Source organism: Acanthisitta chloris, unplaced genomic scaffold (assembly GCF_000695815.1).
Source record: "Acanthisitta chloris isolate BGI_N310 unplaced genomic scaffold, ASM69581v1 scaffold15415, whole genome shotgun sequence".
NCBI lineage: Eukaryota > Metazoa > Chordata > Aves > Passeriformes > Acanthisittidae > Acanthisitta > Acanthisitta chloris.
This window is the reverse complement of record NW_008674388.1, coordinates 1-16140: the sequence shown is the minus strand read 5'-3', so window position 1 is coordinate 16140 and position 16140 is coordinate 1. Positions and strand designations below refer to the sequence as shown.

Below are 16140 nucleotides of genomic sequence, written 5' to 3'. Positions count from 1 at the left end.
TTGGTTTTCTTGCTTTTCTGAGCTTTTGTTTATTGCTTTAATTGCTGAAAGGAAATATTACTGACTTAGGCAAGGTTATCTGTTGCCCTTCTTATAAAATTCACATGATTTTTCCTTGCTGGAAGAAAAAAATCGTTCCTTATTTTTCTAATGTGACTGTGCTTGTCTGTAGTCCTTGTGATCTAGTCTAAGTTCATCTGTTGACTCTTTGCTGTAATCAAAATAAGGACATCAGTGGATTGACTTCCAGCAGCTTTGTTAAGGAACTGTGTCCTGGCTGTGTGCTGCTCCGACAGCATCCTCTGCTGGAGACTTCTTAGGGAAAAATGTCTTGAAAGGGGAAGTAGGGTTGGTTTTCTGCATGATGCTGGAACCAAATGCTCTCCTTTCCTGGACTACACTGTAGACAAACTAACTACCTAAACTAGATCACATTTTAAATTCCTTCCAACCTAACCATTCTTGACCAAGACCTGAGGGAGTGGAAGCCTGCAGGTTCTTTTTAGCACTTATGCTGGTGATAGGGCCTGTTTTGTGCTATCTTTCCTTTGATTTGCAGGAATTAAGAGTGCCCAGGGGACACCTGGGTCATTATCCAAGGAACGTGTTGGCTGTGCTCTGCTCTTTTTGCTTGCCACAGAGACACCTGGAACGTTACTCTTCAGCCACTGCCTCATTCATAGTCAGGGCAGTTCTCACCAATAGAGTTTTCCCTCAAGCTGATATTTCTGTAATAAAATCAGCAATGTGGTTTTTTCTCGAGTGGCAGGAAAGACAAAGCAGCAGCCGTTTCAAAAAGGTAAGCTTTAATTGTATTAAAAAATACCCATGTTTTTAGTAAGCAGTTTCTCTACAGAGCCACAGGCCTATGGGAGCAACCACACATCTGCAAGATGCAAACACCATCAGAGCTGTTAGAACCCAGCCTGCTGCAAGGGGGAGATGAAAACTCACTCCTTGTTCATCTGTACCATTTTACAGGGAAAACAACTCGTTCTCTTCCATAGCATCAGCTGCACAGCTCCCACTGCAATGGGATTCCTTGCTTGAGCTCCCTCCAGAATTGGTATTGTTAATGCTGTTCTGGTGTTAAAGTACCAAGCATCATCTAAGACACAGGCTGATATATAAATATTCATATCAGCATAAGTTGAGTAGCTTGTGTAAATACCATTCAAGTAATTCTCCTTCTTCTGCAGTTCAGAGTTCTTCCAGTGTGGTGTGGTTCTAGACTCTGAATGGCAACATCCAGAGAAGAGGTGTGAGGCAGACAAGCAGGGGCTGAACCTGCCATCTACAGTGTTGAGAAATAGACTGAGTTTTCGTGTTTCTGTCTTAACAGTAACACAAAAAAACCTTCCTTTCTATATACTTCAAGACAGGAAGAAGTAGAATCTTAGGTGCCACTCATGGAAACACTTATCCTGGCTTCAATTTCCAATCCTTTCTAGAAGGGCTTAAAATACTGTGACATAAATAAAAAGGAAGGATAACAACCTAATGATGGACCAGCCCAAGGCACCTGTTTATTTTGACCACAGTTAAACATTCCCATTTGAATGGCATGTTGCATTAACCAAGACCTGAAATCCTGGGTCACAGGCATTTAGCATCCTCTGTTTTAGACAGACAGCTCCACTGTTAAGTCAGTACATTCCAGTCCCTCAGGAAAGACATTTATGCTGTCTAATCACTACACTACTGGCTTTGAGGACGTGGAAGGAAGACAGCAACTAACTCAGAAGTAATGGCTAGGATGAGAGTTTTGGTTAGTGTGCATGCTCCATACCTGGACTTTGGCATTAGGACAGATGAGTGCTCTTGCCCTGCTGCTGCAGAAACCCCTCCCTTTCCACCTCCCAGAGCAAAGCCTGCCTGTCCCTTGCACGGTCTGCCACCCAGAGGGTCACAGCTACTCCAAGCTTTTTGCCCATTAACTCTGACAGTTCTTAGGGGAGGAAATACCACCATACCACTGCTTTGCAGAACAACCAGTGAGCTGCTTCCTCTTGAAAAGGTGACATCTGCCTCTAAGGATGCTGGACAGGTGAGCTGACCTCATATGACAGACAATAGCATTAAGACATATGGCAGTAATTACTCCATATATACTAGAAAAGAAGGTAGTAGCATGTCTATAAGAATGTGAATTCTAATTCCATAAAGTGCCTTTCTCTAGTATCCATTATAGTTCTCAGCTGTGCTTAGCTCTATGCAGCTTGGCCTAACCTTGGAGTAAGAAGACTTTTGGATGATTTAAATGTCTGGCATGGTGTCCCTTGTTCAGATTGAAAACTTAGCTTTTATTTCTCTCCCGAGCTTTACCCTTGAATCCAGATAGTACAAGTAGTAATAATTCATTGCTTGATTATACATTTCTAGTGCAAGTTAAGATGCAGTTATGAAGCTCTTGTGCTCCTGTTCAGACTCAAGACAGTATCAGCTGAGAACCTGCAATGGCTATACAACGACTTGAGTTTTGGAGAGGAACACACTGGACTGTCTGCCAGGGCACGGGATATACACCATTCAGCCTGGGCTCTGATCACAGCACCTGACCAAAGGCATTACCCCAAAGAGACTAAAGGCACCACTGTAAAGGCAAAGTACTTCAAATGGAGAAGAGGATTTCGTAGTAATCAGCAGTATCCTACATTATGCCACACTTCCCTCTTTTAATTCAAAATACACCAAGGAACTGTCTCCCTTCCAGCTGCTAGTATTCAACAAAGCAACTACTGAGTGCCGAGGAGCAGATTTTAAATGTCTGCACTTAACTGTTTTACCTTGAATTATGTTATCTCCTGGAAAGATGACTCAGTTAAACTGGTTCCACACAAAACAAGCCTGATGAACAGGCCTTCAGGTCCCAAGCTGTAACCCTTTGTTTGTATTATGAACCCATTTATCAAGGATTTTCCATATGTGACAACAATAACAGCAGTGTCTTTTAGAAAATGAGTGTGCAGGTGGGAAGCAGTTTTGCAGCAAACCAAATAAGGAAAGGTTAGGAGAGAGAAGTCTTTTTGTTCTGTTTTCTGTCAAGCACCTTCCTGACTTTTGTAGCAGTCACCTGCCAAGAGAGGCTGTAGAGAAGTGAAATTACAAGGAAGAGCAAAATAGGCTGCAGCTATCCAGCTGGGTGTAGCATGGATGCCACTTCTACAGTAATCTGCTTGTTCTGATGCTTCTGCACCCAGACTACTGCTAACAAGATCTAATTTCTGGAAAGCAGAGGTTTAATAAATGTCAAATAGTAATTTCAGGAGGTTCTGCTCAGTGGGCTCTAGCAGTGCTGTCCACTAGCCCATGTTCTAACAGCCTGTGAGCAGAGTGCTCTGATGCAGGGTGTTAGAAAGCCTCTGGCTGCAGAGGTGGTAAAAGTTCAACAATAGATTAAAGGGGTTTCTGTTTAATTTAGCAAAATAACTACTGAGGAAGAGAACCGAAAGTCATTAACAGCTGACCACAACTAAACTATGTAGCAAACCTTCAAGAATGTGAGAGGAAAAATTGCTAGAGATTAGTTTCAGTTCCTTTCTTTTGTAGGAAGGAAGTGACAGCAATGCAATGCCAACTCCAATTCCTCAGGGATCATCAGCACCTTAAAACTAAAGGGGAAGTTAGGGGAGATCATGGGTCACTTTTATACTTCAGGTGTCAATTCAAAAAACAAAGCCATTTCTTCAGGAAAAGAGTGATCTTTCCATTAAGTGATAGCTGGTTTTACCTCTTTATCCATTTCCCCCCCCCAGCCTTCTAAGGATGATGATGTTCCAGTTGTGAGCAATTGGCAATACAAGCAGCAGCTTGTTTTGTTCTGTACAAAAACATCCAAAGCCCTGAAAATTTTCAGGGAAGTGACAGGGAGATCACAGGAACATAATATGCTGAAGCTCAAACCAATGAACTGTGCAATAAGCCTTGTGAGGCCCCTGGTCCCACACCTCACTAAAACTCTGAACCCACAGCTAGCAGAACTACCCATTTGCTGCAGACAGCCTTCAAGGAAAAACAGGACATGCCAACCTCCTCCTTTCCAGGGGGAGACAATTCACAGAGGGTCTACTTGGAGTACATTTGCTTCCTGTTTTATTACCTGTTTTAAAAAGGTGCTCGCCTGCTTTAAAGTGGGTGAGACTGGTGGTTCAGGCTGTCTCAGCCTATAAAATGCCAAGGTAAATAGAGACATCAGCTTCAGTGTGCATTTCCACAAACCACAGAAAGCCTCCACGGGTGCTCAAGTCTATGATAGGAGCAGCAACTAATTAGCTGTAGCCACAGTTCAGGAAGAACAGTTGGCTTAAAGGTGATGCTACTACTGGCTGAAGGATTTGGGGCAAAGCAGTCATGTCGCACCTAGAACCCACAGTACCATGCTTGGATTTTGCATGGCAAAGGGATTGCTCTTTACTGAGATAGCCTTCCTGGAGGTAATGACTGGTCCTTCATGAACTGAATCCTGTGCTTTCCATACCATAATAAAACACTGTTCATCTAGTTCTACAGCTCTTGCCCAGGAAAAAGAAAGACTTGCTGTTAGACATTGCTTCTAGCAGCTGTGCCAGTTACGAACACCAAACTCCAAGGGAACCTCCTGCAAACTGTGAAGCTGTTCCAGCTGGAAGGTCACATACTGCTCTCTGTCTCACACTGAAAGCCAAGGCTAGCAGCAGGCAGTGCTGAAGACTCAACAAAAGGAGGACCAGCAGACAATGCTAAAGCAAAGGAGTGACAAGTACCATCAGTTACAAAGGAAGGACTAGTGACATTAGTTAAAGCATACTTATTCTACCAAATCCAGCCCAGCTCCACTGGCTGAGGCTGGAAAACAGTGACTACAAAGTGGCTCAGTGATGTTGGTCCCTGTTAAACGGGAGACCATCTTGCTGGTTTGAAGATTTTAAATCAAAGCAGCAGGTGTGATGCAACTGAAAACCAGTGGTAGGATGGATTAAGTTGTGATGGTGCATTTCTCCAGCTATGAGATAGGTAGGTACAGTCTCTGCCAGTTTCTACCACCTCAGATGCTGGAAGTGAAACCATGCTGCTCTGGTAAGCAAAGTCATAAGATCCTGTAGCACCCCCAATCCCAAATTTGCTTCTGCCATCGACGAGGAAGGGTGGCTTTATTCCAATTCAGCTGCTCAAAGTTGGATGAAGAGTGCTTAAAGGAGTCCTGGTTTTTATCATTGGTTTAACTGTCCCCACCAATAAACTTGGTAGGATGTACTTATGAGACTTGGCCACCAACAGCCTGTACTGAGGCTCTCTTCAGTCCCCAAATGGAAGGGGGACTTGATAGGAGAGTTTTTCAGTCAAGTCTGAAAGCTCAGCTATAGCATTTCACATTGGTTGTCATCAGACAAAGTGCTTTCCTGAAGTCTTCAGCCTTCAGGTATCCAAGCTAGGCCAAAACCTAGCTAATCACTGGCAACAGTGAGAATTGGTGCAAAGGTGCCACTGGTCCTAGCTAAACAAAACAAAAAAAAAATACAAATGAAAGGAAGACAAAAAGACCCCCTAGAGCAGGTACTCACTGGGAAGTTGAGGGGGAGAAAATAAAATCACATTTTGTTTCAAGATTATAAATACTCTCCATATAAAGTTATTAAATAACTGTGGCTGTGGTGAGTTCCAGTGATCCTCCTAAGCAATGTCTGGTAGTCTTTAAAAAGTGATCTTTGCTCCCCATCTCTCTCGCCCTTGGTTTAAGTGCAGCAGGGGTTGTCAATGACCAGCATAACATCAATGCCATACACTTCCAGCAGGTCCATAAGGAAACTTCGATCTCCTTGGGGATCCAGGCCCATGCCCCGTGCATGGTCAGCTGTCAGTGTCTTGTCCTGGCTGGCTGACACCTCCATCAGTGTCTGAAATATGCGATTGTTCTGCTCCATGAAAAACCTATAGGATAAAGACAGTGAAGGTGTTAGCCTTGGACCTCCAGAATGATAGGATGTCTACCAGACAGGCCCCAAACTGCATTTAGCTCCCTTTAACCAGAGATCCCACCTTCTCAGGTGATGCTGTAGTTTTCCATTCACCCTATGGATGGTCCAGAATAAACAGAGATAACAGCAGTGCCTTCTAATTTGCAGTGGTGCTTCTGGCTGTCTGGTTTATGAGAACCCCTCAGAAGCAAGCCACATTATAAGCTAAGGTGTACTTTGTGGTCACCAAGTGGGTACCTCAGACCTAATCTCACGTAACGTGAAGGAGGAAGCAGTGTTGCCATCCATCTAGCAAGCCACTGGGTAAATACATTCTGCATTTACTGGCACAGAACACACCAGTGAGCTACTTATTACCTACTGCTTTTCTAGAAACATGCAAGGCTATGCAGAAAGAGCTCTGGCTACATCTGTGCAGCTCAACAATCAGAGCTCTGCCCTGTCAGCCCTTCACACAGTTTCATCCCATTACTTTTCACCTGCTGCAGACTGTGAATAGCAACAGGCAGTGAAGGGCTTCAGAGGTGGTAGACTGAATAGCAACAGGCAGTGAAGGGCTTCCGAGGTGGTAGATGTGTGGTTTTCATCTAATTCTGTACCTCCTACTCTACACTCGGCTCTGGTTCCTCTGTTTGCCAGGTATAAAGCGAACCACATCAACGGGGCAATCCTTCACATGCAGGTCTTATCTCCATGCTGTACTGCCCCCAGCATGGCCCAGTGCCTGATTCCCAAGGACACTGCCCTTTCCTGAGCCAAATGTCTGGCAAGAAAAGTCCTATAGTGCTTGAGTTTTAAAAAATGGGAGAGGATTCTTGCGTTTCTAATTGTGCATTTAAAATTCACTTCTCCCTCCCAGCACTTAAGAGACTGCAGTGGATACTAGTACATCTGCATTTGGTTTCCCAAAATGAATATTGTCTGAAGAGGAAGAGCCAGTTTGGTTTTGGGACACTAGAGGAAGAAAGCTGACTATGGAATTATGTTAAATATGATGTTTCATAATATGCCAAACCAGTGCAACATGAAATCAGTGCAAGAAGCTCCCTAAACCTAACAGTGACCAACTAAGTATTAGAGGTAGCCACTCACAAGATGAAAAGGTCCTCTTCACAGGAGCTGCAATCCTCACCCACTTCTTGAGAATACATTAACATCTGCCTGAGAGAAGGGAGACAGATGATTAGCACATACCTACAGTGAACCTCAAAGCATTATGAGAAGACCAGAACCTCCAAGAGTTGAGCTGAAGCATAGGGATACTTTGAAAATACTATCACTAGGAAAGTACAAAGGAGCAGTGTCCTCATTATCCCATGCCAGACTACTCTCCTATCAGGACCAGGACCACCCAGATGTCTCTTGTTACCTCTGGTCATTGAGCCGTCGGTACTTCTCCTTGTCAGCATTGTTAATTTTCAGGAGTGGCTGCAGATGCTCATGATGCGTCTTCACGTTCTGGTTGTCCACATAGACATCATAGAGATCCCGTTTCTGCTCAAAGATCTTTTCTGTTGTACCTGCCAAAAGCAGAGAAGATTTTCAGAGCAGCACGCTGCTTTCCCAGCAGACCAACTGTTCCCTCCTGCTTTCATAGTTAGTCATTCCACGCACATCCTATTCCTCATCAGCTTTATTCCAGTCTGGTGTCTCATGACATTTTGCAGCCTGAGGTTAAAAACGTCACACCTAATCCGTCATACTTACAGGCCACGTATGATACTTCTGTCTCCAGCATTTCTATGTCTGCCACATTCACATAGAAGAATGGTTTGGACTCTGGGACAGTCCCTCCAAGACCAGGCAGAGAAACATTTGCAAGGCAACAGCAGCAATACACTGCGGGACAAGAGAAGTATATCCTGAGATGCTTTTGGTTTTCCCTCAAGGGCATTCTGAACCCACTTACCCAGTTCTCCCACACACTTTAATGAAAACAAGGGTTAGAGCTCTGAAATGCCCCTGAACATCAGAATTTCTCAAGTGGTAACATCTTGTTTTGGAGAGGAAATAATCAGTTCTCCCATAGGAATCCCATGTTCTAGATTCAACACATTCAGTCAGTGCTCTCATTGTCCTGTGCTGACAGGAACTGTTTGACAGTGTGAGGTATGTCCTTGCCCAAGAGGCCTGAGGAGAAGCATTTTGTAGGAAACACGTAAATGCAGACCAAATGGAACCTTCACAAGGAACGGTCGCAATGGATTTTGAAGACCTGCATGATGTCTATCCTCTCAGTACCTGCAGGCATTTCTGCAATGCTTCAGCCTACTAGATGAGAGCTCTGTGGTGTCCCTGGAAACATACCTCTATAGCAGACAACTCCAACTGGAGGTGGTGAAAATATCAATATGCGCTTGCGCAGCAGGGCAAACTTCCAGAGGACAAGGATCTGCTCGCCGAAGAATTTGATGAACTGAGACATGCAGCCAGCAGGGTGTGTGATCTGCAGGTGGAGGAAAAGGGAAGAAAACAGCTCAGAGGTGAAACAGGGACACGTGCACAGATGCTAAGTCTAAATGCGGGAGCAAGACCAGCACACAGCTTGTAACAGTCCAAGTAACAAAACCTTATCTAAAGCAGCCTACAAAGCGCAGGAGTGACTGCTTACGTAAAGTACGAGACACCAGCAAGAGCAGCAGCACTGCCCGTGTCTGCAAGCCTCACCTTCATCTCTGGGTACATGTATCTGTGGATGGAAGGCAGCCAGTGGACAGGTTGCTGAGAGCTGGGAGTGCCTTTGCCATCAGGGAGAACTCCTTTCTTGTCATCATAGAACGCCTCCAGATGGGAGTAGTGCCCTGGCATCTCCAACTGGTGTCTGGAAAGGAAAGGAAAGGGGGGAGATCTGTGGCATCTCCAGGCTATTCAGGGATTATTTATTTAGCATCTTGCCTCCAGCCAACATCTGCTCTCCAGCTAAAAGGGGTCCTGGGTGCCTCAGCTGCACAAATCTGTCCAGGAGTGCAGATGAAGCGTCAGGACTAACAGCAGCTTGCAGTGCAGCCAGAGAACATGGTCAGGACTGCAGCAGGCAGCAAGCTGGTATATGCATAGTCCTGATCCTGTTTTAAATACACTCAGGTGGGAACAGTTTTCTACTGTCACCATTTTCTCTGCAAGATCCACTCAACACAGCTGAAGCACACACCTGGCCAGGATCACTTGTAGGTTTGGAAGCCTTTTCCAAGCCCTAATTAATATGGTTTTCAGAAGGAGAAAAGAAGAACTTCTTTTCCTCTCAACTCTTCCTGTGACACATAAGTCTGCACAAAGTAAGTAGAGTTTGGATAGCGTTTGACTAGCCTGTTAGCAAGGATAATAAGTTTCTTGTCTCCTTCACGTTGTGGAACTGTGACACTTTCTGGAGAAATGGCCATTCAAGGAAATCACAGCACAGAGTCGTAGCCAAATTCTCACTCACGCCTATAACTGCTCTCCACAGAGGCAACATTACCTCTCCCAGGTGGGGAGTGGCCAGTCCCATTCCCAAGGGAACTTACCTGACCTGGTTCTCCAGGAAGTGCATGTACCTATACAGCAGGGTGTAGGAAGGGGAGAGGATCCCCACAGACTTCATGCGGGCACCACGCTCTAACTCACTCTCCACAGGCATGTTGGCAAAACAGGCCAGGCCAAAACACAGCCCCTTCCGGAAATAACTGGGGACAAACATTTGACAGGAGCATTAATGTTAAAAAGAGGAAAAAGGAAGAAAGAAAGGTAACTGACTGCTAAAAATACCAATTTGAGAAGAGTTTCTTCTTTAAGGAACCCCCTCAAGTCCCACCCTGCTATCAGGGGCTGAGGACAGGCCTTGGGTGCCTCAGTCTCCTCGGGAACAAGACAGGACATTTAAGGCAAGAGTTTCTAGGAGTTCCCATTAAAGCCCCTACCAGCCACATCACAGGCTGGTAAGGAGTGCAGGTATGGAAATAACTTCGAAAGAAGACAGAGGATGCATAACTCAGTGAGCACAGTGCCCTTCCTCCAAGGTAGAAGTCCTGAGTACAGTCTAGCTACCTAGTCATATTTTGGGTGCCAGTAAGTTGAAGCACACTCTAGCTGACTGCAGTTCAGTTCACCTACCTTTGAGAAAGTAACTGCTACTCCTGACCAAAAGGAATTGTGAAACTGCAGTTCATTGCGAAACAGTGCTGCATTGCAACACTGGGTTAGCAAAAAGCAGAAAACTCCTAACTTATGTCTCCACTGAAGGAAAGAGCTAGCAGAGAAAGTGAACAAGAACTGTTTGTCACAACACTTAAAGGATCCAAAAGCACTAGTGGAATTAAGAACCTTTTTCTAAGCCCTGTTCCTGCAGAATCCCTCCCATTTCAGATCTGCCATTATTTCCCCTTCTCCCTAGGCCTCTGCTGACAGTCCCAACAGTGGCAGTGCAGTATAATTTGTCCAATATGCATCAAAATTTGCACAGCACTGAGAAGCTGGCCTGCCCCATTCAGCAGCTGGTCTCCACAGCCAGAGCTGTCCTACTGCAGATCCCTGATACTTGATAATGATGCTGAAAAGTATTTGAGAAGTATCTTTGGCTCAGCTAGAAACAGTTTAGCAGCACCTTCATGCAGTAACTTAACTTCCTAGATGGTATTTTTCTTGCCTGTTCTGAATTGAGGGATGGTGGTATAGATGTACAACTGAAAAAAGGAATAAGTAAGCCACTCAGCCATACTCACATGAAATCTGACTGGATTTTGTGGGACCCACTTGCCATGGATTTGAATTCCACACCTTCCAAATCAATATCTTGGGGCAAACACCACTCCACCATGTTGCCTGCAGGGAAGCAAATTTATTTGGGTAAGCTTAATACAGTAATCATTTCTAAAGCACAAACACCATCAACAGCAAGTTGTTGCTTTTATAACACTGGGGTGGCCAGTACAGTGCCCTAACACAACTCCTGAATTCCCAAATTGTCACAGACAGTTACTCCACACATCTCTCACAAATGTTCCTTGTAGCACAACACAGAGATATTGCAGGACTTACTGGCCCTTTTCTGAAGCTCGTGCTATTTTGTGGGTTTATACTTTAGAAGTTTAATCACAGAGCAGCTATAATTTTACCTGACAATGGATAAGCTTTGGTCTACATGAGTATCTGAGACAGAAAGAACTCAAAGCATAGACTGCTGCTCTTTAGAGTGAGTTTCTGTGATAGCTCGTATCACCACCAATACTGACCTTGGGCTGTGCTTGGTAGGGCTGGTCAAACAGGAACCCCTAAGCCATCACCCCAGTCATAACTACTTCCCTGAAATCTCTCATATTTTCTTTAGGAAAAGAGGAGTTAGCTGAAGTTTATAAAGGCTGAGGTGATCCACATACTGCAATGTGTGCATGTTAGAATAACCAAACAAAAAAGCACATAAATTACAAGCTAGATCGAGATTAGCAAACATCTGTCACCTGCCAAGCCAGCCAGAAAGCATGCAGTTTTTCAGGGGAAAAGGCCACCTGAGGAGCCTGATCCTGGAACAGATATCAGACAAGTCACAAAATGTCCAGCAGCAAGTTTACCACGGCCAAAAAAAGGGCGAATTCGACGCTTTCCCACGCCGGCACTTTGGAGCCTAACCCGCTCACCTGGACCTCACCTCCCACTGCACTGAGCTGTGCTCCAGCTTTACCCACTGAGTTTCTGCTCCCTGAGTCTGCCCACAGCAACACCATTTGAAGCAATGTGTCTTAGTTTTAAAACCAAGGCAGACAAACATTCTTCAGTATAATGCAATAACTGATGCACACAGTCCTCCCCCTGCCCCTTGGGATGAGCATCCCAGCTGTGCTTGCACAAGACAGCATACATTTGGAAGGGCCTTACACTCAGCTGAGACTCTTGGAGGTGTTTAAATATGAGGCCTCATTTCTGAAGCCTGTCTGTGTGTTATTACTCATCCTGCACAAGTATATGCATGCACTCTCACACAGGAATTGGGCTCAGCTACTGACATTTAAATAGGCTATTTTTCTTCTCACATTGATGCTGTATTCAGCAGACCTCCCCCAGCCCTGCCTGGCAAGGCCTTCAAAAAAAAAACCACCACAAGAGCATTAGGCATGGCAACAGGAGGAGTTTTGCATCCAACTAACCACTTCTAGTCCAGAAGCAGACCTCTCCCGCAGAGCTGGGCTGGCTGGGGAGCAGCAGCAGCCGCGTGACCCCGAGCGCAGCTCTGTGCAATCACACGCGAAATCACAGAGCTCTGCTGTGAAGAGTTTCGCCTCTGGGCCGTGTGAAAGGCTGGCAGGGAAAGCCAGTGACATCATGTCAGCCTGCGCGGTCCCCTGTAGGTTTTGCATATTATATATAGATGTTGGCTTCTGTTGTTTGGGGTTTTGTGTGTGTGGGTTTGGTTCTCTTTTTAAAGGCACAAGACCCTTCCTTGAAAGAGTGAGGAAGTCAACTCTTGAGACTGCTGTCTCTTAACCACAAAATCGTGGTCAAGGCCAGATCCGCTTTTAAGCCTTGCGCCACAGAGGATCACATACTGGTCACTGCCTATAGATTAACAGATCGATGTGCCAAGTGCCATCAAGAGCAAAGGAAACCGTCTGACTTTGTGGAGTTCAGTCACAAACACCACTGTCAGGTATCATATCCACTCCAGAGGTGCTGAAGTGGACATGGCTCTGTTCTGCAGCAGTAATAAGGAATGGACACTCTGAAATAGATCTTTACCCTACACGTGACCACAAAACCAACTCACATATCATGCAGCTATTTGAAAAAAATAAATAGGGAAAAACGTGGGCTCTGTCAGAAGCAACTGCACCTGTGCTCCGGCCGCTCCTCACGCCACCTTGTCCCATGAGCACACAGGTGACGTGGCAGTTGGAGAACAAAGGCAGAGATAAATAAGAAAGTCAGTCTGGCCAAACAGTAGAGCAAACAAAGGAGAGACTTAACCCAGAAGAGATAGCGACTGCCAGCCTGCCTGAGGAACCCGAGGAGGGAGCAGTGTAGTAGAAAAACAGGAAGCACTGCCCTTCCCCATGGAGAAAGCAGCTCTCGTGCACACAGGAAACTTTCCAAGTGAGAGTCACCCAGCGTTAGGGAGCAGGCAAGGGACTTCGCTGAGAATCAGATCTGCAGATCTGATCTCTTGGGAGTTATCTCCCAGCTTCGGGTCAGGTCAGGTCATGTCAAAACCAGCAATCAGTTTCTGGTGTGCAAAGTTAAGGATGCTCTTCTGCTTCTCTTGTATTTGCTTTCCACTGGATTTTCACATCTGTATAGAAATTAAGCTGGCACCAGCATTTGGTGGTCATCACCTGGCCCTCCTCAAATTAGATGTTTTCCACGAACTTTAGGGTCCCCAGCTGTGCAGTGTGTGCCAGGACAGGAGAAGCACAAAGTGTTAGCAAGCCATAACAGTGGTTCTGTTTCCTGCATGGAAGACATGTGGGACAGAAAACTGGAATATTTGCATGTTCACTGGTGCAAAATGGATTACTTCCCTCCTTGTCTCTCTCCATTACTCCCACAACCAACAGACTGTGTGGGACCTCCACAAAGTTGACTGTTCCCATCTCCACCCCAATAGCAGTGAAGAGAGTTCCTTGCTACAAGGTTCACCTGGAGCTGAGGACAGCACCACTGATTTAGAAGCTGCTTCTGGCTCTTATGTTCACTCACACAAGCACTGACAGAGCCACAGGGACACTGGAACTGCAACAGTGACCTGGCACCCCTGTCACCTCCCTTCGTGAACTCATCACGTGCAACTGCTGCACACTGAGCTCCTCTGCTTCAAGCCCTTCTAACTTTAGGAGGTGTTATGTTCTTTATTAGCATAGTTATCACTTCATCCCTATACAGTAAAACATCTCACCCAATTCTTGCCTGTAATTGAGTAGACATTCCCTAGCATAACAACCTGCCAAGCCACCACCAGAATTTCTGCCTTTCATATGCCTCAGCAAGCTGCCAAAAGAGGTCTGCTGTGCTACTCCTAGGCAGGATCAAGCAGATTTCCAGCTCAGACTCTCAACTGGAGGATGACTTCCTTTAGGTCACACAGAAGGACCAGACACCCTGATGAACGTTACAGAAATCCTTCACACCATCTGATGTGGACTCAGCAATTCCCATAACCTCTTTCTGACCCTAGCAAGTTCACACCACTGCAACTTCAAGATCTGTTTTCCAAGTCCACATCCTCCAGAGAGCACTTTGCTCTCCACTTGTGGAGGCTGACATTTGTTGATGTGTTCCTCACAGTCCTATCATGCTCCTTATATTTCATCATCCATGCTGAGTAGCAGCAGGAGGCTGAATCTTCCTGGGCTTGAGAGACTAATCCAAGGCTGATGACACCCAGCATTAACTGCACATCAGATGTGAGAAGAGCTGTTTCCCAACTTTCTCTGGACTTCATTCAAAGCAACAGCTGGTTCAGACAAACTCCTAAGAAAGCTCAGCTTTCTGCCAACCAAGAAAATCTCACCATTTCGTAGAACGCATATGCTCTCCGATTGAAAGACTGTTGCTGCAGTCAACCAGACTCTTTCATGTTTTGGATACTTATGAGAAACACCTCCCCTTTCCACCTCCCCTTGGAAAGATTACATCAAATCTCATTTTGGATTTTGATAAGTCAAGAACCTCCAACATCTAGACTGAAGACACTTCTGTCTGGTGCACTATGAAAGGGGTAACTTCTCAAAAGCCCTTTGGTGTGCCTGGACACATCAGCCATGCTGTCTCACAGTGTGCATTTCTGACAGCACATCACACCTGGGGCTCCATTCTCTTCACTACTTCCTTGGGATTTTTCAGTTCAAGACTGACATTCAGTCTTTACTGTCAGGGCCCTCTTCTGAGCATGATGTCAGTTACCTCCTCCTTCCACTGAAGAACCTCACTATGCTTTACAGAGCTCTTTCCTGTCTCTAGTACTTTTGCTATGGATTTGCTAAGGAAGTGCCTGTCTACAGAGGAAAGAGGAGCTCACTCCCACATCTGCATGCAAATAGGCTCCTGAATCTCCCAAGCTGCTTCCTGAACTTTTCAGATTCAAGTCTTTCAGCTAACTTGCAACTCTTGCTGTTGCACCCCAGGCTGGTCCAGCATGTCTCAGGATGTCAGATCCCTAAGACTTTTGCTATGGATTTGCTAAGGAAGTGCCTGTCTACAGAGGAAAGAGGAGCTCACTCCCACATCTGCATGCAAATAGGCTCCTGAATCTCCCAAGCTGCTTCCTGAACTTTTCAGATTCAAGTCTTTCAGCTAACTTGCAACTCTTGCTGTTGCACCCCAGGCTGGTCCAGCATGTCTCAGGATGTCAGATCCCTAAGCAAGCACAGAATGTGCTCACATCAGATCCCTAAGCAAGCACAGCAGTGCCTGTGCTCACAGGTACAGACCCCTAACCAAGCACAGCAGTACCTGTGCTCACAGGTGTGAGACAGGTGTTAAATTCCTATCTGTGTCATAACATCCTGTTTTATGGATGCCAGTAGAGCAGTAGGACTGGGAAAACAAAGTCAAGATGTTTTCTGAGATGCTGATTTACAGATTTGAAATGAATAACCCCTGTCAGTAAAAGAAGTGATCCACCCCCACAGTCCAACAGCACAGAGGGAGGTGAATATGGCAGTGCAAAGTAGAAAACACATTCCCTTGCCCCTCTCTTCTGCCCTCCTGGACCACAGCACTCCTCCAAAGCACTGACTTCCAGACACCCCACCAAAGTCCAGCCTCTGAACACACTAGTCACCATGAAATACACATCCAAGCTGCTGCTGCTGCTGGAGACCATGCCCTGCGAGCCTGCCCGATTTGTGCCTGCCATTTTTGGCCCTGCCACAACCACCATCCGTCACGGATAGCTGCGGGGAGGGAGACGCGAGGATGCTCTCAAGACGCTGCTAACAGGTTGGTGCCCTCCAGGCCTGAATCCGTGCGGGACACACACCGCACCCGAACCCCTTGTGCCGAGGCAACAACACCCATCCCTCCCGTGCCAGCGGTTCCACGCTCCCGTCCCAAGTTATCCCTCTCCCTTCGCGGTGCTCGGGGTGGGAATCGCGGGGTCGTTGGGCCCCACAGGCCGCTCCGTCCCCGCAGCGCCGAGCGCGGCACAACACCCGTTCCCGGCGCCTCTCACCCACCCGTGCGGGGATCGAAAGTGACGACGAAAACAGCCACGATTTGATCC

The 16140-nt window shown here is 46.1% G+C and overlaps 1 protein-coding gene across 1 annotated transcript; it reads right to left on the bottom strand.

The window, feature by feature from the left end:
• Window positions 1–5711: 5711 nt before the first annotated feature.
• On the bottom strand, window positions 5712–16136 carry KIAA1147 (KIAA1147 ortholog; the record flags this gene model as incomplete). The annotated part of the gene is made up of 9 exons (XM_009075327.1): window positions 5712–5907; window positions 7047–7115; window positions 7324–7474; window positions 7662–7793; window positions 8262–8400; window positions 8622–8775; window positions 9458–9616; window positions 10652–10751; window positions 16094–16136. Coding segments are annotated over 9 exons (1143 nt in total), but the record flags the coding sequence as incomplete, so codon positions are not given.
• Window positions 16137–16140: the final 4 nt, after the last annotated feature.